This window comes from Enhydra lutris, unplaced genomic scaffold (genome assembly GCF_002288905.1).
Source record: "Enhydra lutris kenyoni isolate GAN:26980312 unplaced genomic scaffold, ASM228890v2 scaffoldscaffold27, whole genome shotgun sequence".
Classification (NCBI taxonomy): Eukaryota; Metazoa; Chordata; class Mammalia; order Carnivora; family Mustelidae; genus Enhydra; species Enhydra lutris.
This window is the reverse complement of record NW_019154111.1, coordinates 5,111,850-5,139,075: the sequence shown is the minus strand read 5'-3', so window position 1 is coordinate 5,139,075 and position 27,226 is coordinate 5,111,850. Positions and strand designations below refer to the sequence as shown.

Here is a 27,226-nt window from a genome sequence, read left to right as displayed (position 1 = left end):
CTGGGATCGAGCTCCGCATTGGCCTCTCTGTCCAGCAGGGAGCCTGCTTCCCTTCCTCTCTCTCTGCCTGCCTCTCTGCCTACTTGTGATGTGTCTATCAAATAAATAAATAAAATCTTTAAAAAAAAAAAAAAAAAAAAGAAAGGGCTTAGAATCTTAGAAACTCCACAGATGCTTTGGGAACCATGAACAGCCGTTCATAGTATCAACTGTTCTTGAGATGGGGTTCCATGACAAGAAATAGCAATTTTTAATTAATTAAATTTAATTAATGATTGCATAATTAATGATAATTAATTAAATTTAATAAATAATTAATTAAAAAGCCATTTTTAATTCTCAGGTAAACCGCTGGGGCAGACCAGCCCAGTGCCATGTAGGAACCTCAGCTCAGCCCTGCTGGGCCCTGCCTGTCACCTATGAGCACCAACCCTCGTCATGAGGAACAAATGAAACAAAAACCTCCCTCAGGTCCCTGGCCAGCAATGTCCAGAGCTGCTTATCACAAGCTGGAAAAATGCCTTCTTTGTTTTTTTTAAAGATTTTATTTATTTATTTGACAGACAGAGATCACAAGTAGGCAGAGAGGCAGTTAGAGAGAGAGAGGAAGGGAAGCAGGCTCCCTGCTGAGCAGAGAGCCCCATGCGGGGCTTGATCCCGGGACCCTGGGATCATGACCTGAGCCGAAGGCAGAGGCTTTAACCCACTGAGCCACCCAGGCGCCCCTGGAAAAAGGCCTTCTTTAAAACAAACACTGTTTTAACGCCACACCAAGAGCCCAGCCAGAGATCTTTCAGTGTACCGTGAGAGTTTAGAAACGTCTTCCCTGGAAGAGTCCTGTTGTGAATTCCATGTGAAGGGACAGCTTCTGAGACACAGACCCAGGAACAAACCAGAGGGCGTCAGTCCTGGGATCTCTCAGACGCCCTTTCCTCCCACTTCCCCTGCCTACACCTCCACCAGGATCCAGGGGAAGGCCGCTCAGACCAGTGGAGGAGGTCACCGAACACGGGGACACTGAAACACCGGGAAGTCTGACATGTCCTCTGCCAGACTGTGGCCGAATGCAAGCTAAACAGCCCCATGTACCTGTAGTGCCCCCGACAGGCCGTGGCCGGGCCACCGATGGCACGTCCTCCGAGTAGATCGCTCGGGCGGCGAACGGGGCTTCAGCTGACGTCTGTGGCTGCTGGGGCTCCGGGGGCACGAGCTCCGAAGACTGCAGCAAACCGGGGCCAAAACCTGGTCTGAAGGCAAAGCAAGCCCAGGCATCAGGACCACATGTCACCCCGGCTCTGGTATTTGACTAGTGCCACCCTCGGCCCTACAGAAAAGGAAGACCTCTCTGCCTAGCGATATATTATCTGTCTCCTTGCCTGGAACACGAGCTCCTTAAGGGCAGAGGTGTTTTCTGTTTCTCACGGACAAATCCCCAGCGCTGAGAACAGTGCCTGGGATATGGCTGATGCTGGAGAAATCTCTGCCAGATGACTGAGGAAGAAATGCCTGAGCTCACAAACCCCATGAACGTGCAGGCGAAGTGGCAGGGCCGGAGCCTCTCCAGCATGGGACTGAGTGGTGGTTCCCAACCTTGGCTGCACAGTAGTATCTTTTAAAAAACCCCGATGTCCACGCTGCACCCCAGCCCAATGAAAACAGAATCTCTAGAGGTAGGACCCAGAGTTCCACTGATGGTCCTGATACTAAAGGCTGAAGACCAGTGCTTCAGGCGGGGGTTCTTCTACTTTTTGGTCTCAGGACACCTTTATACTCATAAGTTACTGAGGACTCTTGAGAACGTCTGTTTCTGTGGATTATATCTACAGATATTTCTTGCATTCGGAATTAAAATGAAAACGTTTTTAAATATCTATGCCTAAAATTAATTTAAAAATCACAATATTAAGCATCTTACCCATTAGTATTTTCTCACGAAATCAATTGTATTTTCTAACCCCTCCCTCCCCAAAAAGTAGTGAGAAGAATCTGACTTTTTTTTTCAAATCTCCTTAATAGAAAACATCTGGATTTTCATATACTTTGTATTCAATCAGTTGTTGTCAGTTAGAAATCCCACTGATTTATTATTTTGCACTTTGAACGGACCCATGCATGATTTTATGACATAAGTCATTTGGAAAATACAGGTTTGTTGAGTTATGCAGACTTCCTAGATATTGATACATTTTATTTGGTAGTACTAAAAAAAAATTAATTCATTAATATCACCACTGAGCTCAGCAAAACAGTCTTTAAGTACTAGGAAGTTGTCAAGTGCCCAGTGGCAGACAAAAATCAGATTTTCGCTTGAAAGCTCAATTTTATCATTGACAACAAATCCTGTCAAGTTATTTTTCTTGAAGTGACAGGCTCACTTCTTTCATTCTCAAGACAGTGTCTGCCAAGCAGCGCAAGTCTGAATAACGATGTCTGCCAATTGACAACGCAAACAGAAAACCGAGCAGCAGTACAGATCAGTTCTCGACACAAACACCTGAACAGGTGCTTGTCCTTCAAAATTCCATACTGCACAAAGCGCTTTATATGTATTTCCTCTTTTGTCCCCTTTTGTGATTAAAGACTCAAGGGTTTACTTTTAATAAAATTAATAATTTGTACTACTTCATCAAGGACACGCTAACATAACTAACAAACTGGCATTTTTAAAAGTCGGACTGCATGGTGGTGAGGAATATTAGGACATTCAGGCCATTTGGTGCCTCTGCCTTAACTCGGGTTAAGGCTCCAGCAGTTTCATCCACCATTGCTTCTGCCCCTCAGTGTAGGCATCAACACAATTTAAAAAAAAAAAAAAGGTCAAATAAGGCTTTAATATTATTACGAAACACAGTTTTGACTTCATAGACCCCACCCACCCAAAGGGTGTCGAGGACCCTCTAGGGGTCTGAGAATTCCACCTTGAGAACCACTTTTCTGAAGAAACTCGAGAATAAAAAAATACGATAGTCTATTTACAGCTCTTTGCAAATGACAGTCAACCAGTAATTAACAGATCAAACTAGTCTGACGAGAACACAGACTGGTTTGCCCCTACTCTATAGTCTTATTTCTAGAGCACCTCCTGTCAACTGAAGCCCGAGCTATTTATATTGCTATCTGTAGATCACTGCTACTGTTTTAGGTTCACCTCAGAGAGAGATGCCTGACATTTCTGACCTTACAGATCGGAGAGCATTAACATGAAGGCATGCTTCTCCTTCCGCATCTGTATCCTGCAGTTCACCTCATCGAATCATAATCTCTTGACCATCTACCCAAGAACTAGCTCTTGCCCTTTAGTGATTTCTACTTTGCCCAGTTATCCTCCTCCTGGCTACATGTGCATCCTTTTTATCCTAAATTGTGTGTACACAGTTCAGTTGGATCCCAATCCCCCAGAATCCTTTAACTTGAGTAACCATAAAATTGGCCATCCAAACCAAAATGCCTTTGAGAGTCCAAGTGATTAATAATTACACTAAAAACAGGTGTAAACTGAACTGAACTAGGCAAACCAGATCAGATCATCCCCCATCATTAACTTCTGCCCCAGATCACCTAATCTTCATGCACTCTCTTTACCTTTGTTGTTTTTGGACCATGAAGCAGTTCCTGGGCTGGGGAGGGCTTTGGGGGAGAATAAAACAAGCCCCTCTGAAAATGTGGGCAAAGAAAGAACAGAAAAAAATGAGGAAGCAGGTAACATTCCTACTTCTGTGTTATATGTAGTCATTGAAAGAATAGTTGAGTATGACTTCTGAGATTAACTGGTTTCTTGCAATTCCTTCTTTGTAATAAATCATTTGTCCACTCCTGTGGGTCTGCTTATGGACTCTTTATTCTGTTCCTCTGGTCTATTTGTCTAGTTTTACAGTGATAGCACAATGTCTTCATTACCTTATAGTAAGTTACAACCTTTAGAACAGTCCTCACATATTATTCTTTTTCTCAAAGTGTCTTGAGTATTATTGGCCCTTTGCATTTCCACATACATTTTAAAATCAGCTTGTCAGTCTCCACATATTTCTTTAAAGACAACAAACTACAAGGATTTTGAACGGGATCAAAATGAATCTGTACATCACTTATGGGAGACTGCTATTTGAAATACAGTGAGTTGCCCAATCCATGAACACTTTCTTTAGAGGTGTTAGCTACCTTTTGTGAGATTAATCCTGAGATATTTTATATTTCTTAATGCTATTTTGGATAGTATCTTTAAAAGTTTTTATTTTGTCTGTTGCTCATAAACAGAAATAAAACAATTTTGTATGCAGATCTTATATGTAGCTATCTTGTAATTTATCTATCTTGTTAAATTCTCTTAATTCTAACAATTTGTGTGTTGACATTTGAGGATTTTCTTTTTTTTTATTAATATATAATGTATTATTAGCCTCAGGGGTAGAGGTCTGTGAATCGCCAGGTTTACACACTTCACAGCACTCGCCATAGCACATACCTTCCCCAATGTCCATAACCTAACCACCCTCTCCCTACCCACCTCCCCCGGGCATCCCTCAGTTTGCTTTGTGAGATTAAGAGTCTCTTACGGTTTGTCTCCCTCTCCAGTCCCATCTTGTTTCATTTTTTCCTTCCCTGCCCCCCAAGCCCCCCACTTTACCTCTCAACTTGACATTTGAGGATTTTACTTAAAAAATGTATCATTTGAGAATAATAACAGTATTATTTCTTTTCTTGAATTCCTTAATCTTTTTGTTTCTTTCTTTTTTTTTTTTTTTGTTTCATTATACCATCTAGACCCCCAGGGCAATGTAGACCCCCAGGGCAACAGAGGTAATGGAAGCAGCTATCTTTGTCTTGCTTCTACTCTCAAAACGAGAACTTTCAACATTTCAACCTTAAGTCATATTTGCTGAGATAACTCTTATCAGATTAGACAAGGTCCCTTCTATTCTCTGCTTGCTAAGATTTTCACCACGAATGGATGATGAATTTTATCAAATGCTCTATTTAGTGAAATGAGATTTCCCTCTTTTTTCCTCCTCAAGGTAGTGAATTAGATTGGCTGATTTTCCGAAATGTTAAATTGCCCTTGCATTGTTGGAGTAAATCCAGTTTGGCTGTGATATGATATCCTCTCATATACAATGCTGGGTATGTTTGCTAATATTTGGTTTCAAGTTTCTGCATCTATGCTCATGAGTAAAACTCATGAACCTTTAATGTCCTCTTTCCTGCAATTTCCCTGTCCTTGTCTCATCCTTGATATCAAGGTTATGTAGTCTTGGGACACCTGGGTGGCTCAGTTGTTAAGTGTCTGCCTCAGCTCAGGTCATGACTCCAGGATTCTAGAATCAAGTCCCTCATTGGGCTCCCTGCTCAGCAGGGAGCTTGCTTCTCCCTCTGCCTCTGCCTGCTACTTCCCCTACTTGTGCTCTCTCTCGTGCTCTCTCCCTCTCTGTCAAATAAAAAAAGAAAAAATAAAGGTTATGCAGTCCTTAAGAATGAGGTGGGGAGCATTCTCTGTTCTTATATTCTATAGATAATTCGTAGGACACTGGCATGTTTACTTTCTTTCATGTTTTTGGTAGAATTCATCATTGAAGCCCTAAGTTTTCTTTGTGGGAAGAATTTTAGGAATGATTTCAATTTCTTTAATAGTTATATGACCATTCAGGCTTTCTTTCTAGAAATTTTCCCATTCATCTTATTTTGAAAAAAACATTTTTTTTCCAATTTAATTTATTTCTTGATAAGTTCTAACCCCAGCATGGGCCTCCTATCACAACCCTGAGATCAAGGGTCAGATGCTCACTGACCGAGTCAGCCAGATGTCCCAGAATTTTTCCATTTAAGAATTTTTTAAAGATTTTATTTATTTATTTGAGAGAGAGAATGTGAGAGAGAGCATGAGACAGAGAGTAAGCACAAGCAGGCGGAAGGGGTAGAGGGAGAAGCAGACTTCCTGCTGAGAAAGGAGCCAGATGCAGAACTAGATCCCAGGACCCTGGGACCATGACCTGAGCCGAAGGCAGACGCTTAACTGACCTACTTTCCATTTTAAATTTAACAAAAATGCGTTCATAAAATCCTCCTAACATCTGTGAAATCTTTTTAAAAATCTGTCAAAATCTTTTTTGTTTCTGAAAGATCTGGATTAATATGTCCTTTTTCATTCCCGTCAGTGATAATGATATGCAGCTTACTTGATCAAGCTCTCCAGGGATTTACCAATTTTATTAGCTTCTCTCAAAGAACCAACTTCTAGTTTTGTCAATCTCCCCTATTATGGTATTTGTTTTTCTATTTCATTAATTTCTTTTTATTTATTCATTTTTTTTCGATTTTATTTATTTATTTGAGAGAAAGTGAGCGAGAGAGAGAGAGAGAGAGAGCACACAAGCAGAGGAAGAGGGAAAAGCAGACTCCCCTCCTGAGCAGGAAGCCCAACATGAGGCTCGATCCCAGGACCCTGGGATCATGACCTGAGCTGGAGGAAGACGCTCAACCGACTGAGCTACCCGGCGCCCCTTTCTTTAATTTCTATTCTTATTTTTATTATTTCCTTCCTTCTACTTACTTTAGGTTTAATTAGATTATTTTTTTTAAACATTGAGATAGATGCTTAGATCACTGGTTTCCAGCCATTTTTCTTTTCAAATATATTTTAATTCACTTAAGGCATCAAACTCCCCCCTGAGCATGCCTTGAGATGTATCCCACAACTTTTCACCATGTCAAATTTTCAAGACTCCAAACTGCATGAGTCTGTCCAAAGTCCTGCTCACCTTCTCACTCACCTCCTTTGGAATCAGCAGGGGCCCCTGGGAGAATTTTCGCCCAAAAGGCAGGGCTCATCTCTCTGGATTTCCTGGATCTTGGCCCCATACCACTTCACTGTCCTGTTAGCTATCTGGGTTTAGTTTTGTTTTATTTTAACATCTTGTCTAGCTTTTCTAGTTGCCCTCAGCAAATTATCGAGTCTGACATTATTGGAAGCAGACCGTAAATTCCACCCTTTTTCTCCTCTCCAGATTAGCCCAAGAGAACACACAACTCTGAAGTTTTCATCTGCTCTAAATATTAGCTCAAAAAAGTGAGTTTACAAAATTTTTGAAAGTTTATGTGAGGAAGTCCTAATGCATTTTCTCCTAAAAACTGTACCTCGGCAATGGGCCTGATGGGGGAGTCATTCCATAGTCTTCATATCTCTGGAAGAAAACCAAAAGAAGATGAAGATTAACATTCCACATTTATTAGAAAGTGACAATAGCAAACATACAAATTTGGGTTTGCAGGATTGACTCTCAAGAGAATTATTTTCTCATAAAACAGCTGGCATGTCATTTAAGCATTCTGCCGTCAATAATGCCAGACGTTTCAGCCTGGGGAACTGAAACTACCATGCTTTAAAAAAAAAACACAACTCATTTCTAGACCTTTCTTTCTTTTTTGAAAATATGAGTAACAGCCTTCTGGCCTCGTTTTTCCCTATAGGCGCATTCTCTACAAATCTGTATCTTCTGCTAAAAAGATAGGCCTTTGTGGTCACACTGAGTACAAATGACTCTACCCACATGGGCCATGATGGTCACCACAGCCAGCGGGTTTCCAGCAGCAATCCAAACACACCCACAAAACTGAAGTATGTGAGTGTTGTACTGTGCTGTAGAACATTGTGAAAAGGGAAAGAATACAACAAGAACCAGAAATTAGACAGATGCTTAAAGATGAGGTTAACACCTTTAGTTTCTGAAAGTTTTCTGGCTCCAAGGAGTCCCAGCCATGCTCCTGCCCTTATGTTCCACCCAGTGCCTATATCCTTAAATCAGCTCTTTTTACTTGAGTTAATCTCAGCTAACCATGTGTTCTTTGGCTAAAACAATACCAATATGGCATCCAATTTAAAGAAACATGTATCTATGTCGTGTTCCTCATGATAGCAACACATCCTGACTCTAACATTCATGGGACTCCTACTTCAACACTCCTTTCAACAGCTGTGAGTCGATATTTGGGTATCAGATTTAACAAGCAGTTACTCTGGCCAGAGTCCATCCAACTGCAGTCAGCTTGAACCAACTGGTTGTCCAGGATCCATAGCTTCAAGTGAAGTTACTAAGTCAGACTCGCTTCTGGATCTGCTCTCATATTAGATATATTTTAAGTTGCCATTTAATGAATTAGTATTTTGTGGTAAGCACGATGAGCGCTGACTCCGGCACCAGTAACAGAAACAAAGGGCTCACTAGCTTCGTTTTATAGATGAAATCAACTCACAAGGAAGTTAAGTAATTTCCTCCTAGTAAGTCTTTCTGACTCAAAAGACCAGGTTTTAACCACTGCACTGCAAGGCCCATGGTTCCCAAACGAGATATACCCGCCTTGAGTAAATCTCTACTTTGTGAACAAAAGCAGAGGATTTGGAGTCAAATAGACTAGCCAAGCTACTCAACTTCCCTGGGCCTATTTCCTGATGCCAAGGAGGATAGAATGAACCCTATACCTCATACAGTTTGAAAGGATTATTATGTATGAAACTGTGCTTAAATTACTTCATCATCTGACCCTCCCTGCTTCCGTCTCCTGGGCGGAGGGAGGGAGAAGAGAACCTTGTACATTTCCCCATTTGAGGTCAAACAGGCAAAGGGGATTATGGAAGCAGGGAAGAATAGAAGGAAGAGGAGTTTCGATTCCTTCTCAAATAATTAAAGGGAAATCTGAGACCAGATAAAGATTGTTCACAGTGGTCCCTGTGTTTTTCAGCAGTCTTGATTTTTTAAACATACTCATGTGCAAAATAAAACAAAACTAAAAAGATCAAAGTTTATGTATCAGGATTTCAGGAGGTCCAGTAAGTGATAAACTAACAAAACAGTGAAAACAAGCCATCTACTCTACCTGTTTTGTTATTATGGTGAGAGGGATTTCAACTCTATTGTAATCAGAAAAAGGAAGTGATTTTTTCAGTAGTACATGCCCCAGTGAGAAGGATTAAAAAAAAATCAGAGATATAATGACAGGTGTTTAAGTGGGTCACAGCTATATAAAACTTTGGGCAACATAATACAATTTTAAGGTTTCAACCAGCAATGTCAAATGAAAATCCCATTTTAATGCATCCCTTCCTTCTATTCAGTATAAAACAGGCCAACAGAGCAAGAAAGACATGTTAAATTGTTGGTGGAGACTGGGATCAGTCTGCTTATAAAATGTCCTGGTTCAGACATCCATACTTGGTACTTAAAAGACAGCTCCAGGGAGGTTAACATTACTCAGGAAAGCAGAAACACCACCCATCACCTATTAAGTAGCCTTCTCACCAATGCATAATTAACACACTTATACTGGCAAAAAAAAAAAAAAAAAAAAAAAAAAGATGAAAAAATGTCATTAGATGGTAAATAAGGTTCACGTGGTAACTGAGGACATCCTGAGATCTACATTATTATGTTTTTACTGTAGTCAAAGGAGGGAATAAAGGGTGATAAGGTTCCTCCTGGCAACAAACAGTAATTTATGACCAATTTATAAACATCATCAAATTATATTAGATATGCACAGATATAGCCAATGATTTTGCTTTTCCACTAGATTAAACAGCTATAATTATCAAAACAAATAAGGGTAATATCCAAGGTCCATGATGAGAAAACCACTCTCTTAAGAGTGTTTATAAAAATCTTGCTATGGATTTGAGTTCTTGGTTAAGATGGTAGATTAAGGTATCATTGTGGAATTGTTCATCTCCAAAACCTATGAACAATGAAAAATAATAAAAATAGTAACACAAATCAATCAAAAATTATTGCTAAAATTCACCAGCAGAAACCAAACAAGCAAAGAAAGAAACAGATTCATGCCATAAACTGAGAGAACTAGCACCCAAGGAATAAAAAAGGACTGGGGCTGCATAATGGTAAATAATAAGAATAGCAATTACTTTTTTTAAGTTCAAAGATGAGATGATAAAAGAATAGAATGAATGGAAATGGGAGACCAGAGAACTGAAATAATTTGGGACCTAATTATTGATGGAAATTATTTGAGGACCGAAACAATGCCTTTATGGCTCTAAGAAATCAACTAGTGGGGAAAAGAATAGATATGGCTCCAAATCAAATCAATGCCACAAACAAAAGGCCCATGATAATGATAAAGAAGGCAGAGAAACCAGGACAAAGTAGCTAAAGCCATTAGAGAATGAAAGGATAGATACAGAAAACAAAGATGAGCCAACACGAAGACAATTGGTATCTTTGACTCCAATAAATAGAAGAGAATAAGAATATTGATTTAGATATTAAAGAAAGCTTCCCTAAAATGAATGAAAAAGCTGAATCTGAAGATCAAATGGACACTGCCTATTCATGGAGGGAAACGATTCAGAAAAACTAGCTGAGTGTCCCGAATTATTCAGGCTTCCTAGCAGGTAGGGTACGTACAGCCCTTACCAGGAAAGGGGAAATTAAGATGGCCACAGATGTGTCAGCCTCTCCGCTCCCCAGCCTGCTCAACATTTTACATTGTAAAATGCCTCCCCAGCATTTTACAGGTCAGCCACCACCCCCATATACTACATCCAAGACTGGAGCCAGAAAACAATCAGGAAGTCCTGCAGTGGTGGTGAGAGATGAAGGTGGATCCAACCTACATGATGCTGAGGACACTAGAGGGAGAACCTACAAAACTGCAGCATGTTGAATGGACCCCAACTCCCCGTCTTTGCCCTGCAGTGTATGATCTACCGCCACTTCAACTGAAGCCTCTCATCTTTTTTTTTTTTTTTTAAGATCTTATTTATTTGAGAGAGACACAGCAAGAGAGGGAACACAAGTAAGGGGAGTGGGAGAGGGAGAAGTAGGCTTCCCGCTGAGCAGGGAGCCCGATGTGGGGCTCAATCCCGGGACCATGACCCGAGCCAAAGGCAGGCACTTAACAACTGTGCCACCCAGGTGCTCTGCACCCTCTAGTCTGCACATCTCTTGCCCCTTGTCCTTTCATCACGTTTGCCTGAGAAACCTCTACTCTTGGATCAATCCAACTGCCCATTTTCTCCTTGTCTCCACCTGTGTATCCAAATGCTGATCAACAAAAATCCAGAACTTTAATTCGTGCCACTATAATTTCGTGACAGCCAATCTCAACAGGAGCTTCAATGCCACTAATTAATTACTCTAATGTCCCTAAATGGTCTTCTTTCATTCTCTACAAAAAGTATGCACAATCTCTGCTCTCTCTCGAATCTCTTGCCCTGCCACACTTGCATCATTCTCAATAAGTGATTCTGCTTTCTCCACTGTGAAAGATAGAAGCCACAATGAGATGGGAGGTCCCTCAACTTCTTGTCACCCACTACAAACATGATTATATCTGTACCCAACTCCTCCCCACTCCCGCTATTAAATTGGAAGAAATAGATCCCCTCATTTCTAAAGACAATTCCTCCTTCAGTACTCTGGATCCCCCTTCCTGTGCCACTGACCTCTCCCTCTAGGCTCGCTCAGTGCCATCAGCAATTAAACACACTGAGGACATGAAGATTCTTCCTCTGGAATCCATTCGCTGCATCATGCTAGTTGGGGCCACTGACATCACTCACCAAGATTACTATGAAAACTTTCTAAATGTCTCCCTGCTTCTGGTCTTGCATTCTGACAAACCATTCTCCAATCTAAAATGAGAGCAATCTGTCAAAAAGGCACACTGAATTATGTCTTTAGAGTGCTCAAAACTCTTCGGTGTCTGACCATTACCCTCAGGATGAGGTCTAGGCTCTGTCCCAAGAGCTTCCTGCTTTTTCTCTCCTGCCTCATGTCTCACCACTCCTACTTCTCACCCTGTATTAGTTCCCCAGAACCAATTTCATTGTTAAAAACATTTTGGAGCAAAAATTTTAACAGCCTCATTTCATTATAATTGACACACAATGAACTGTACATGTTCAAGTATACAAATTTTTACGTTTTGGCAAACGTTGGTACCCACAAACCATGTTCATAAACCAGATAATGAACATATCAATCACCACCCAAGCTTCCTGGTGCTCCTCTGTAATCCCTCTGTCCCACAACCTTCCCTAAATTCACTCCATCCCTAGGCAACCACTGTCACTATAAAGTGCTGTCACTATAAAGTAGTTTGCATTTTCTAGAATTACATATAAATGGAATCATATAATATGCACTTTTTTGGGGGGGGCTCCTTTCCCTCAGCATAACTATTCTGAGACCCAATCATGTTGTCATATGTATAAATAATTGTCGTATGTATAAATAATTCATTCCTCTTTATTAATGAGTAGTATCCCACCGTACAAATACAGTACACTCTTTCTGCTCTTCTTGGGTAAAGCCCTTTATAAATGTCAATTAGTTCAAGCGCATAATCAGTATGAATGCAAGACTTGTGCAAGTTTTCTCTACCTTAATGATTTTCCATATACTCATTCTATCAATTATTGGAAGAGAAGTGTCGGAGTCTCTGCCTATAACAATGGCTTTATTTCTGTGTAAAGTTCTATTAGTTTTTACTTCCCATATTTTGGTTCTCTGTCATAGGCACATAAACATTTAGGATTTTATGTCTTCCTGATGAACTGACTAATATATTACTATAAAATGATCCCTGTGTAATATTCTTTACTATGAAATCATTTTGGCTAACATTAATAGAGCCACTCCAGTTTCTTGTGATTAGTGTTAACACAGTTCATCTATCTCCAGACTTTTTTTTTTCTTTCTCCATACTTTTAACCTATCTGTGGCTTTATATTTGATGTGTCTTGTGGGCAACAGATAATTAGATCGTGAGTTTTATTCCACTGATAGTTGCCCTGTAATAGGAATATTTAGACCATTCATATTTACTGTGATTATTGATAGGGCTGAATTTAAATCTAACATCTTGGTGCCTGTTTTCCATTTGTCTATTCTTTTAAAATCCTTGTCTACTACTTCTGTGTCATTTTCCTGCCTCTTTGCTTATCTGGCTAGTTTTGATTAGATTTCAAACCTTATTAATTTTAACTTGTTGAGTGCTATGTATTTTTGGATTTTTATAAATATTCTTGAGCTTTGTTTGGGTTCACGTATTGTTTTTTGCTTTGTTAGGCAGAACTAGGGAAGCTTTAATCTGGGACTCATTTTGTCCCACTACTGAAGCAAACTGATGTCCCTTCTGAGTAACCTAACTGGTGCTCCATGAATTATGCAGCTTTCTGCTCTAGAAGGAAAGGAACTGTAATCATCAGCTTGGGCTGTCATAACAAAATACCACAGAATGTGTGGCTTCAATAACAGAAATGTATTTTCTTGCAGTTCTGTAGGTCTGAAAGTCCAAGATCAAATTTCCAGCAGGGTTTGGTTTATGGTGAGAGCTCTCTTTCTGCCTTATAGACAGACAGCTACCTTCTTGCTGTATCCTCAGATGGCAAAGAGAGCAAGCTCTGGTGTCTCTGGATCAGGGATCCAACCTTATGACCTCATTTAACCTTAGTCACCTTCTTAAAGATCCCAGCTCCAATATAGCCACAGGTGGTTTATACTTCAACATTTGGATTTGGGGATACACAATTCATTCTACAGTAGGGACTTATTTCCACACCTGCGTGAGCTCTGAGGACTGTTCTCTTTAATCTTTTTAGGTGGTTCTTTTCCCAGTCTTAGGTAGTTTCCTCATACCCTTAAACTGGTCAGTACTCAGATGAAGGTTCCCTGCAGATCTCTAAAATTCTCAGCTTTCTTGTACTCCCTGTTGTGAAATCTAGCTATCTTTTCCTCCCTAGTCTCCAATTCTATCTTTCTCAACTCAGAGAGAATACAACACTCTGCCTGAGGGTCTCCCTCCCTACACCGCAGCTAGAAACTCTCTCAAGATAATGAACTGCAATAAGTGTAGAGCTCGACCCATTTCTTAGCAATCCCTCTCCTTTGCTGCCTAACGCCCAGGGTTATGAAAACCCACAGATATGTATGTGTGTATGTATACTTATGTATTTTTCCCTCCTTGTTATCTTCGTTGTTTCTGGAAGGGAGGTAATCCAACCTTGTTCCTCCATCTTGTTCAGAAGAAGTTTGTACTGGATACTTTTAATTCTGTCTCTGCCATGTTTCTCCACATTAATTAACCTTCAGACTTCTGCTCTGATGCTGTTTTAGCCACAGAATCCTTCTAAACACCTGACAGCTCAGGCAGGTGCTCCCTGACTGTACTCTACCCTTGCCAAGGCACCCACCATGCAGTTTTAAAATTACTGCTTCAATTTTTCCACATATCCCCTTGCTGTAATACAGAAGTTGGAGTTGTGCATTGTGCACTGCTGTACCCCCAACACCCAGCAGAATACCCAAACACAGCAGATGCTCCATAAAGCTCCCTGGATGAATAAACAAGTGAAAGAAGCTTAAAGTGAAGGGACAGCAGCTGAAGCCACATTCACTTTATCAAAGAGTTCGTTCTGTATCACTCATTTCCTTAAAGGTTATAAACTACCAGTTATAAATATGAAGTATTTAATATTTATAGTTGTAACATTAAAAACAATGAGATGGAATGGTATTTTTCACCACATGGTAGCAGTTATTGAAGGAAAGAATCTATTACTAACCACATACTTCGAAAATTCAAAACAATTTCAGAGACAAAGATTCCTTTAACGTGTGTTCATGACCACCCAATTTCACCTTAATATGGGTAACAAAATCAGATGACCCAGTATAAGCATTCCTTGAGAAACTGGGTCTAATTAACTTCCCTCCAGAGTTGAATGTTTAAGTTCAATCATCCAATCTGGAATTAGCAAAAAAATATTTAATTTTACATCCTTCAGTTTTATCCCTTCCCCCATGTTTTGAGAAGACACATTGGAAAGGACTGATGGAATATGGGGAAAAAAAAAAAGGATAACAATGGAAGATGAAATCCTGAAATATTAAGTCCTAAGATGGAAACGTGATATTTGGAATGGTTGTCCTTGCCTGCCTGTGGCCTACCTGCCCATACTCCTGGAGACTTGAGGACCACTCCGGTCCCAGGTGGCCTTCTAAGAAGAAGCCTAATGACTTGGTACATTCTAAACTGCACCTTTTATAAAGACATCAATGAGAATATGCTTTGACAGTTACCCCATCTCCATTTCATGGCACTGAAGGGAACCCAGGAAGAGACTTCCATTAAATACCAGAGTTGCTTCTAACTTTAAGAATTAACTTAGGGTGCTTCTAACTTTAAGAATTAACTTAGGAAAAAATACTGAAAACTAAGACCCCTCAGCCAAGCTTTAATTCTTATCAAGTGAAACGAGTGTTATTGTAGTGATTCTGAAATGGAAGGAGTCAGGCAACAAAGTTCCAACATCTGGCCCGTGAGAGAATTCTAGAAGGCCAGTACTTACGCTACATGGGTTGTTGGCCGTCTGAGCAGAGCTGTAGAAGGACCCCCATTGGGTGGCTCGCCTCTCATCCCGGGAAGGGGTGCTGTTCACAGGCAGGACGGCTGGGACCCCAGGGCCTGTGACCGCAGCGCTGGCAGGCTGGCTGCTGGGGGCCACGAGGGCAAAGGCGTCGTCCAGGAGGGAGTGCATGGTCTGGCGCGCCTCCTCGATTGACGGCTGGGGCGGGATATACTGGGAGGCTGGGAAGGACAGGCCTGGATACCTCCCCAGCTCAGCTGAGGACGGTGTCTGTACGTCGGCCGGGAGGTCGGGATCAGACTGCAGCAAGGCAAAGAGCAAAGGGAAAGAGGATCAGAGGTGAGCTTCTGTGGTGACGCAAAAATAGGACCACGGGGCCAAAATGGGATTTAATAATTTTCACTGACATTGAGGAAAAAGTTTACCGTAAGAATTTTTTAAATGACAGCTACAGGGTAGCGGTGGCAGGGGGAGCTTAAATCAGGATGAGAGAAAAAAGTGAAAATAGTCAACAATCATTTGGCCAGCAAAACTCAACCAACTATCTGGGGGGGTGCCTGGGTGGCTCAGTGGTTGAGCGTCTGCCTTCGGCTCAGGCACTCCCCCTGCTTGTGTTCCCTCTCTCGCCGTCTCTGTCAAAAAATAAAAATCTTTAAAAAAAAAAACAAAAACAAAAACAAAAGAACTCACCCACTATCTGAAATGCATGTCAATACCTGTAAATATGTATTTTTATTAAATGCCCCTAAGAAGCCACAAAATGTCTCAGAGTCTTATATACTAAAATATCAAGTCAACTTTTCCCACATACCAAAAACTAAAGCAGTCTATTGACTATGGCAAGAAAAAGCTACCCTACATACCACCCAGAAGAGTTCAAAGTAACCACCATATCATACCTGTCTGCGTATGAACAACTCTAATACTTATTATAACAACTGCTTATAACAGTAAATAGAAAGTGTTTATTCAGAAACCACACATCTTTCAAATGGAGTTACCTCTGGATAACATGAGTCACCCAGCAAGGTTTAACTTATATTCTACACCTACTGTCAAAGAGTCAGGGATAAAAGTAACAACTAAGGTTTCTTAAAATCTTATTTCCTGATACTGCTTTATGAGCAAAATACTGTTGTCATATACACGGAGTCAACTCCCAAGAGACAAAGAGGACACTACCGTAAGGAGAGGTCTTCCCGGTATCACCGGTTCCAGAAGCGCACCGTCACAGTTACTGTCAGTGACACCCTGAGAAGAGGAGGGGCTGGGCACAAGGGACTGGTGATCCTGCATCTTCCATGAGGAAGGGTGGGCGCCTTGTACCTAGAATGCTTCTGTCGTCCAGCTGGCCCAGTCTAGCTCAGCTGGTTGGAAGAAGACATTCCTGTCTGTACTAATGTTTGGATCAATAACTTATAAAGAAAAATCTCTGTTCCACAGACACATCCTTACTCTCAGACAACTGTCTAAAATTCTTTCTCATGGGGCACCTGGGTGGCTCAGTTGGTTAAGCAGCTGCCTTGAGCTCAGGATGGAGCCCCACATCAGGGTCCCTGCTCAATGGGGAGCCTGCTTCTCCCTCTCCCTCTCCTACTCCTCCTGCCTGTGTTTTCTCTCTTTCTCTGTCAAATAAATAAATAAAATCATGAAAAAAATAAAATAATAAAATGCTTCCTCATGCTTAGGTTCCGTCCAACGGATAATCCATTATTATCCAAGCCAGTGCTGAACACTGAAGGGCAGCAGTCGGTTAACCCCAGACAGAAAACCAGACCACGGACTGGCACACTACACATGGCCCAGAGACCTGTTTTGCTTGGGCTGTGCCATCTAAAATGTCAATATTTCTTAAAATCTGAAAATTTCATACTAAAGCTCAGATTTCCGGATTCTCCTGGCTGATTCTGAACCTGTGGCTTCACCAGGCCCCGACTCATCCACGGAAACCACTGGCCTTGAGCCGGGACTGCCCTCCTGAGATGGGGCGGGTGCTCTACCCCTCCCAGCAGCGAGTGGGAGGTCTCCCTGCTGTGGGCGGGACCCCTTAGCCCCAGAAGTCTGTTTCCTTAAAACTAGGCTATACCGGGGCGCCTGGATGGATCAGTGGGTTAAAGCCTCTGCCTTCAGCTCATGATCCCAGGTCACAATCCCAGGTCATGATCTCAGGTCACAGCTCAGGTCATGATCCCAGGGTCCTGGGATCGTGCCCCGCATCGGGCTCTCTGCTCAGTGGGGAGACTGCTTCCCTTCCTCTCTCTCCACCTGCCTCTCTGCCTACTTGTGATCTCTGTCTGTCAAATAAATAAGTAAAATCTTTAAAAAAAAAAAAAAAAAGCTCATTAAAAAAAAGAACTAGGCTACGCCAGGAAAGGTTCTACTAAGTGACATCTGTCAGCTAGGGATTCTAAGTATGGATTTGGGGCCCCAAAAGGGGATCTATGACGAAGCCCTGGAAGAACTCTGTGTTTCCTTCCCGGTGAGGTGGATAAAAGGTCTGTGTGCAGGCCCTTTTCCCACTCTTGGGTTTTCCTGGGCAGTAGAGACGGAAGACTGCGGCCAGGGGTGTGTCATCAACCTAAGAGGAGGAGTAAAAGGATAAGTGTCCCTGTAAACACATCCCACTGGTAAGTGAATGAGTCTTTCCAAAGACAGAAGGGATGCTCCCAGCGGTGGTTCCAGTAAATGACTACGCAGCTCTTCTTCAAAAAACAAAAAAGCAAGCAAGAAAGCAACGACAGACCGGCCCCGGATGGAGTCACTGCCCCCAGAGAGCAAAGCAAGACTTTTAGCCTCTCCCAGGAATGTGACCTTTAACCAGTCGATCTGGAAATTCCTGATCAGCACTAGTGAGGTAATCTGCACAACAGACCCCCCTTTTTTTCCCCCAAAGAAAGGTGACCTTGCCTGAAACAATCCACTCTTTGTTAGAAAACTTCCTTTTCTGCCCCCTTAAGTCTCTAAAAACCTTGCATTTTGTACTGCCCCCCAGAGTTCCTTTCTACTTGCTGGGTGGGGACGCTGCCCAATTCATGAACTGCTGAATAAAGCCAATGAGATCTTCAAATTTACTCAGCTGAATTTTGTTTTAGAACACCACGTGGCAAGGAAGCAAGCGTGCAGCCACATAAAACACTGCAAGCCTGAACTGAGAGTCCAATGGTTTAACGTTTATAGCAAGAAACAGGCTGTGATGCTCTGAAGATGGGACTCATGAATCCCACCAAGGGAAAGAGCTGTGGGGCCATAGGATGTCAGAGCTTCTCGTTCTTTCTTCCTACAACAGTCTCCTCTCTGGGAGGCTCCACTGCCAGCACCTCCCAGGCCAAGAAGAGGTCTTGTTCATTTTTCTAATTCCCGACATCTGCACAGCGTTTCACAGACGGGTGGTACTGAATTAACAAATGGATTAACAGTGGTCGACGGATGTTAAGATTTACCCAGGGTCCCTATTGGAATTTGAATTCCACTCTCTTGAATCTCAGTCTGATAATATCACTATTAGTCAATTTGTTTCCCTTGCACAGATATGCATCCACCTGTCATTTCTCAGAAGGACATAGGAATTTCTTCTTTACCTTCAGTCATCAGAAAGGATGTATCCTGGTGCTATCTGGCATCATTTGTCAGTATTATAAGAGAGTGACCAGACACTCTGGATGGCCGAGGACAATCTCAGCCTGTGCCTGCTGTCACTACAGAATCATTAATAGAGCCTTCTACCACTCTCCCAGGTGTCAGGTTTGGGTGACAAATTAGATCGGGGTAGACAAACTTTTTCTGTAAAGGACTACATGGCAAAATATCATAGGCTCTGAGTCACATAGTCTCCGTTGCTGTTAGACAACTCTACCACTCTGAGCGGTAGCCAGAAAGAACATGCAGATGCACGAGAGTGATGCTGTTCCAATAAAACTTCACAAAAACTGGTCGCTGGCCAGATCTGGCCTGAGGCCCGTGGTGTGCCGAGGCCTGAATTATAATGGTGACCCTAGTGGCCAAGAAATAACAAGAATATTTCTTCCACCCTAGGAGAAAAGAGCTCATAACGAAAAGATATTTTGAGGGCCAAGTGTAAAATTTAAGAAAAAACATATATGTGTTGCAAAATATTCAAAATGAAATACTACCTAAAAAAAAGGGAGTTCCACAAAAAGGCATTGCATTTGAGAGCACGTGCTTCAGAATTTTTGCACAAAGTAAAAAGTCCATCTGAGAAAAATTTCATTTCAGGGAATCTCTGAAAAATGAAGCCGGCCAACTGCGGTGGTGCTCTCTGGGGAGGGGTTTCTTCCCACCAGCTGAAGGAGGAAACCCTCCACTTGCTGCTAAGAAAAAAGCAAGAAGTGAAAAGATGATCCCAGTTCCCCCAGCACACCCCCACCCCCCGCCGCCAGCGAAGGCAGCATGATTTCAGATCACTGAAGAAGACAAATGGAGAGATCAAGGGGAAGACACGAGACCCAAGGGCATCAGATGACAGAACTTGGAGCTACTTTAAAAAAAAAAGGGGGGGGGGGCCAGGATTGAGATAGCACTGGTGCAGATTTCCTTTGAGGGAAGGAGCCGGGCTGACTAGGGAAGTATGCAGCGGGCGGGGTGGGGGGGGAGGGGAAGGAAGCCCCCCCTTCTTCTAATCACTGGCTTCACACACCAGGCCTACAAGTCCTGTGGGAGACAAAAGCCAAAGCTTCAAGTGACCACTGTGGGGAGCCAAGGGGACCGTCCTCCCAGATGAAGGCGAACACCGCAGATGCCCAGACAACCACCTGTCCAAGACACGACCGCAGCACAAGAGCTCCATCTGCTGTGAGAACCGCCAGCGGCTCCCCTGTCAGAGGCGTTCACTCGCGCCTTCCCCACCGGCTGGATTCATTCCAGGCAGGAGCAAAGCAGCCTCGTCTGGAGAAGCCTGCGCCCTTCCAGACTGCACCCATCCCCATAAGCAGGCGCTGCCAGTCTTTAGGACGCTAGAAAGACAGGAAGTTGCCAGGGAAAAGTCTGGTTCTTTCAGATGATCATGATTTAATGATACTGAGCCCCAGTGTCATCACGGTGTTTGGAATATGTGTGTAATCAGGCTTCGCATCTTTCGGGGTTAGTTATTTGTGTCATTAGGAGACAAAGGCTAAGGGCACACAAGCTCTTTCCAAAGTGATCTTGTATGTCACAAACCCCTTCTCCAAGGATGTGAGGGCTTTTTCCTGATTTCTCTCTAAACAAGGATGCCTCTGTGAGTGTCTCTGGAAGGAGGAAGGGGTCTTGTGCAACAAGCCAGCCTTGCCTCGGCACAAGGCTCCAGGTGTCCACTGTGTGTCTGGCGCTGATGGAGTCGGCCACATCCGGAGCTCCCTCTCTGTCTGGGGGTGTCTCAGACCCTTGGGGAGGCGGGCCCTTTCTCCCCGGCTCAATGGGGTCTGTGTATGTGTGCCTTAATGACATCAATGTCTGCCTTGAACACTTCAAGCAATTCGGAGTGGGCCCCTTTCCGTTCAAAAACAAAAATATCTAATTCTGGATTTCTTAGTTTCCATTAAGCTTTCTCTTCCATTCAGATCATACACACACACACACACACACACACACAAATAAAGTATCTTCTTAGCCCTCCAGGAACAGAAGGGAGAAACAAAACTCTAAATATCCCTTCTATTACCAAGAAACCCAAACAATTATCTGACCAGGGGATGATAAAAAACAAAAAAACAAAAACAAACAAAAAACCTTCTCTTTTCCAGTTAACCTCAAGGAGTACCCACCCCGAAGCGTTAGAAAACGGGCTTGCATACAGAAAGGACCAACGCGAGAGCTACATTTCCAGGGGGCTCTCTCGGCAGCCCACTGGGCTCTGTGACCCACTGGCCGCCTCCCCCCATGCCTCAGGGCCCAGCTGGCACCACCACCGCACAGGGCCACAGCCACCACTGTTCACTCTCCTCCCCCTAAGAGCCACCCCACCCTGATCCCAGAAGCAAGAGGCGGCATTACATACCGGGCAACCGATGTAGGCAGAGTTGTGCACCCCGGGGGGCCTTTTGTAAGTGCCGTCGCTGTCTGTGGTGATGAGTCTGTCCTTCTCAGCATCGCCGGGACAGCCATTGACCTGGTGTTTCCGGCGTGGTTTGGGAGATCGCTTTATCCTGGAGCTTCCGGGGGAAAAAAAGGTTATCTTCGTAGGAAATAAACCTTCCTGCCCATAGCTTATCAACTACACACTAAGTATTTTCTGAGCCTCTGGGATATGCTGGCCACTGTGGTAAACACCACACAGGGTACAAACAGTGTGTGAGACTCTGCCATGAGGAAGCTACGGTCCACCTGAGCATATTAAACGCATGGAACAAGAGAAAAGGGCAAGGTCAGTGTGAGCTACTGATAGCACGGCTGGCTCTCCGGCAGAGATGGGTCTTGAAGAGCAAGTGGGATCTGACAGAGGGGAGGGATGTAGGGAGAGGGTGGGAGGTGAAGGCTCCACCACCCTGAGGGCCAGAAACAGGAAACAGATGAATGGGGGGGGCAATGAGGGACCCTCTAGTGGGGAGACACTGTCCCCACTGCGGGATGGCAGAAAGCAGCCAGAGTGGAGAGGCAGGGCCCCACCTGTTGCAGGAACACAGGCTCCACAGGGCAACCAAACCACGGCAGGTGTTGAACAGAGCAAGACGTGAATGAGAGCAGTGATGAGCGAAAATGCGGTGCCTTAGGGACAGGGGTCTGGAAGACCGAGAGACCAAGACTCTGAGGGCAGTGGTGGGAAAAGAAATGGACCTGCCCGTGCCGCGGAGGTGAAGGTACCAGGAGTGAGGGTAAGGGGACACGGAGGACAGAAACCAGGGGGCAACCATCTGAGAAACTAAGAGTGACTGCCGATTTCAACTAGCTGAAGTCCAGGAGGCAGAATACACCCAGGAACAAGATTCTGTGGCAACTGGAGGGGCCGGCAGGCGAATGAGAGCAGCCCCAGTGGGAGCAGAGCCCTCGGGGCCTCTGAAGGCAAAGCTGGGGGTCCCTGCTGGGGAGGCGCACCTCTTCCTGGGCTCTATGAACACAGAGGGCACGCTGGCCGTGGGGTCCAGGATCTTGTCAATCTGCATCTGCGCCCTGCGGTACACGCGGTGCCGCTCGCGCGTGTCACCCGAGGACAGGTCGTCCACCACCGGGAACTCGTAGTGACCGCGGCGCTTGGCACGGAGCCGGATCTTGTTCCGATGGTGCTCGATCTCGGACTTGTGCCGCAGGGCCGTCTGGATCTGCACCGCCAAGGGGAGACAAGGGAGACACATGGAATGTTCTGGAAGCTTTCTGCCCCCATGCAGAGACAGCATCTTGGGAAGGCGTCCCTTTCCCCCAGACAGCCATCCCAGGATCCTGTGAAGCGGCGAGGGGTGTGACACGGACAGCCACACCCACACACGGGGGCAGAGAACCTGCCATCCCCACGGGCTGGGTCCCATAGCCTGCTATGCATCAAGAACTACATTTTAAAAAGAGAGGAAAAGAAAACCATGGCAATGTATGCTATCAAGTTGTGGGGCCACAGGCCTGGTGAGCACACGCCCTTCCTTCTTTCCAGCAGATGGAGAATCCGCTCTAGGGCGGGCACAGAGGCACATGCAACTAGAGATGCCGGAGACAGGTCTAGGTTAGGACGGGGCTGCGCAGGGCTGGGGCTCCCCAGCATTGGTGAGCAGAGACAGCGCACACCACCCCATTCCCACAGCGCACATTCTCAGCAAGAAGGAAAGAACGTTAAGAACTCTAGAACTTCTATAAGAGGATCTACTTTAAGGATCACCTTTAAAGCAGGGAGGGGGTCGCAACTGTACCAAGTCTCTACTACCTCACCCTGGCAGAACTCACAGCCGTAGCAGGTGTTTCTTAGAAGCAGGAAATGGACAGACATGGAGCTGCCTTAGGTGCAACCCTAAATGGGCTTCACTCCACTCACTGTCCAGCCCAGGACAAATCTCTCACGGCCCAGTGAACAGTGACTTGGCCTGGCCTTCTGGTTCCCAGAATCTTAGGAGGAACATGGATCTAATTCACTCTTCCAGGATTCACTGGAATAGGATTTTACAAGGTATTACTGGATCCTTGGGGCCAGAGTGGATCTATTAGGGATCACAAAGTCTACAGTGGTCCCAAGATCACCCCACGTTCAAAGGTTCATTAGGAAAACTCATAGGACAACAGCAGCTAGTCCCATTTATTATAGCAAAATGATGCAAATCAAAATAAGCAAAGAGAAATGGCATGTGGGGCAAAGTCTGGAGGAAACCAGGAGCAAGCTTCTCAGAGGCCTTCCCCAGGAGAGTCACACAGAACAATGTCGCTTCATTCCTCCAGCAATGATTATGAGAACGCATGTGAAATGTCCAGCAAGGAAGCCCATTAGAGATGCAAAGCCCAGGATGCGCGTACTTGGGGCCGGTCCAACAGGCTCTCTCCGCGTAGCATGCGCCAAAATTCCACAGTCCCGGAAGGAAAAGAGATGTTCAGATAAGTCATACTGTTTGCATAAACGATCTGGGCGCGGTGAGCCGCTCTGTTCTGGGAATAGTGGGAATGTTTCTGAAATGTAAATTCCCAAACACCAGCCAAGGGCCACAGCAGGACTCCTGAAGGACAGCGGGCTTTGCGATGTCAACTCTCTGCACGTCTGCCATACGCCTACCCGTGTCCTTGAATGGCACTGGATCTAAATAAAAACTCAGCTTCATATTTAAAACAGAGAATACGTGTCAGCAGCTCCTCGTCTCAGTAACCTTCCGACACTGCAACTCCCACCTGTTTTTAAGCACTGACCCAATCAGAATGTGAATGTTTAAAAACATAAATGTGCTTTTTAAAAAAGAGCAAATACCTCTTTGTTAATTTTGTTGGTTTCGGCCACCCGGTCGGCCAATCCAGGGTGCTGGACCGGAGGTGCCGGGATGGGCTGCATGGCAATCAGCTGTATCTTACTGGGGACCCGCCGGCTGGCCTCCGAGGACCGGGACAGCCTGTCCACATGCTCGAAGATGGAGGCCGACGAGTGCTGCTCATTTCCCGAACTGGGCGGTGGTGGCCCTGGAGCAAAAGGGGAAGCAAAAGCACAAATAAGTAAAGCCATCCTAAAGAAACAGCAAATAATTGGTCCTCACGCTACTTGGTGCCAAAACGTGCCCTGTTTTGCCTAAAGGTGTTTCAAAGTCTTTAGGAGGAGAAGGAAAAAGGCAGGAGCTGCACAGTGAGTCACTAAGCAGCTCACGGAACTTTTAGAGAAACACAGACAGCAGCTCTGACCTCCCGCTCTCATCTGGAAGGAAATAAACGTAGTCACCAAGGCAATGATACTGGGAAAAAGACCGGAGATGAAGGGAGTGTGGGTTTGCAGGTACAGAATGCGCCTGGCCTTTGAGTTCTGATTCACCAAGAAAACCAAGGTGAAGACCCATGAGAAGAAAAGGGTCCTACGTGTGGGGGATTCGTTCCCACTTTAAAAAAAGAAGACTAGTACCCCTAAAAATCGTCGAGGGGGCTGGGTGGCTCAGTCAGTGAAGAGTCTGCCTTCGGCTCAGGTCATGATCTCAGGTCCTGGGTTCGAGCCCCATGTCGGCCTCCCTGCTCAGCAGGGAGCCTTCTTGTCCCTTTCCTCCCAGCTCATGCTCTCTCACGCTATCTCTGTCTCTCTCAAATAAATAAATAAAATCTTAAAAAGATAAATAAAACAGGACAGATTTGAACAAAACAGTAGGAAATATTAGCAGCTATTTGACTAACGAACGCGCGCACATCAGTGGTATGTAAGTCTTTGTACTTCCTCTCCGTGTGAAGTACATTCATTCGTTACCCCACAGGATTAGAAATGGTTGTTGCAACTGTGAATGAATGACACCTCTGGTAGAGAGGAGGCAGAGTTGTCTCGATTCAGGCTATTCTGGGGCTTTCTTTCCCTGCCCTGGGCAGGGAGGGAGCCTATCTGTGCAACACAAGCACAGCTGGGCACCACCATTCATCTGGTGGCCGCTGCTCAAATTACAGGCAGGATGCCTAAAAGGAGGTAATTAGCTTCTCCACATAGTCTAGCCTGGCTAACTGTAACTTTTAAGAAAACTTACAAGGTAGCAGTAAATGTCACAAAGGGGGGGGGGCCATTAAGCTACTGACACTTAAAGGTGAGACTGCTTTCCTCCAAGAGGGTGAAAAGACCGGGACATACAGATGACAAAGGAAGAATGCATCCCCTCACCCCAGCAGTGCTGTGTGCCTGCCTGGGTACCTGTGAGCTGCAGGCCTGGGACCAGCTCCTGTCTGGGCCCTGTTCCAGCCCCCAGCCGTGGTCATGGCTCGTCACTCTAGAATTCACCACTGCACCCAGAGACACACGAGAAGCCCAGAAAATCATCGAGCTTCCATACTGCTCAGAACCCAGCCTTTCTAATATATATATTTTATAACTGGGTTATTTTTATTGTTGGCCATGTACTGCATACTTTAAAAAAACAAACAAACAAACAAACAAAAACACCTGGACAACAATAACCAACAGCGAGTACAACTGGAGACACAGATTCATGGGTGTGAATCTGCCTTAAGGTTAAGTTTGGAGGCTTTGGATAAAAACCCATTTCTATTCAAATATTACAAAACAAAATTGTAATAATAGAAATCGGAGTATGGGATACCGTCGATGGAGCAGAGCGACAGAGGGAAGGGCAGTATCTGCTGCTAAAATGCTGAACCAAGGGACGGCTGGGTGGTTCAGTGGGTTAAACCTCTGCCTTTGGCTCAGGTCATGATCCCAGGGTCTTGGGATCGAGCCCTGCATCGGGCTCTCTGCTCAGCAGGGAGCCTGCTTCCCCTTCTCTCTCTGCCGGCCTCTCTGCCTACTTGTGATCTCTGTCAAATGAATAACTAAAATCTTTTAAAAAATAATAATAAATTTAAAAAATAAATAAATAAAATGCTGAAGCAATGGGACACTTCCAGAAATACGAACTTCATTATCTGTGGGTGAATACAGCCAGAGAGCATCATCACCAAGGCCCAGGGCCCCCCAGTTACTATCCAGTGAGGCAGGGATCCCATCTCTCCCTCCCACTCCATCCTGTCCCAGCGCCTCGGACCCCAGTCCCAGAGCGCACATCTGCTGAACACAGGACTACACGACCAGTCACCTCAACTAAGTTTATAAAATGTTACCCCAAAGAGACAAAGAATTCTAATTTATGACCTCAGCTCATTTCATAAATAAGCACTCCACAATTACCTGGAAAACTCTGATGTGACAGACACTCAAAACAGTTGCTGTGCAATCTCTCTAAAACTATGAATTTGCGTTGCAAACCTTTTTTTTTTTTTTCAAGATTTATTTATTTGAGAGAGAGAGGGCAAGCGAGCAGGAGGGGCAGACGGAGAGAATCCTCAGGCAGACTCCCCTGCCAAGCACACAGCCCGACTCGGGGCTCGATCCTAGGACCCTGAGATCACGACCTGAGCTGAAACCAAGAGTTGGAGACTCAGTAGACCACGCATTCCTGCCTTGCCTACTCTTTCACACGTGCCACAGTGGATGTCCGCTCAGCTCCAGCTAAGAATTCCATTCTAGAATTCGGAATTTGTGAAAGTCTTATTAATGAAGTTCCAACTACTTCAAAATCACACTCTTGCACACACGAGTTTCACAGTCCTTACCTACTGGGTGGCTTCCTGCTGACAGAAGTGTGGAGGATGTGGCATGAAACAAGGACAGCACAGTGGGGGCACAGTAACACTGTGAATGCCACTGCCTTCACTCGAGGAAGGTGCGTCACCTCCCTATCTCATCTCGCTCTCCACAGCCCTGCTAAAGGGAACCCCTGGTAATGC

The 27,226-nt window shown here is 44.4% G+C and overlaps 1 protein-coding gene across 1 annotated transcript in view; it reads right to left on the bottom strand.

Moving 5' to 3' along the window:
• Positions 1-27,226, bottom strand: part of LOC111151897 (KIAA1549 ortholog) — a 130,160-nt gene that overhangs the window by 14,107 nt on the left and 88,827 nt on the right. The window contains exons 15-20 of the mRNA XM_022510114.1: positions 24,240-24,445; positions 22,403-22,626; positions 21,369-21,522; positions 15,359-15,676; positions 7,129-7,175; positions 1,090-1,247 (exon numbers count right to left, since the gene is read on the bottom strand). Of these exons, the coding sequence (XP_022365822.1) occupies positions 1,090-1,247; positions 7,129-7,175; positions 15,359-15,676; positions 21,369-21,522; positions 22,403-22,626; positions 24,240-24,445 (1,107 nt within the window). The remainder of the gene's footprint in view (positions 1-1,089; positions 1,248-7,128; positions 7,176-15,358; positions 15,677-21,368; positions 21,523-22,402; positions 22,627-24,239; positions 24,446-27,226) is intronic.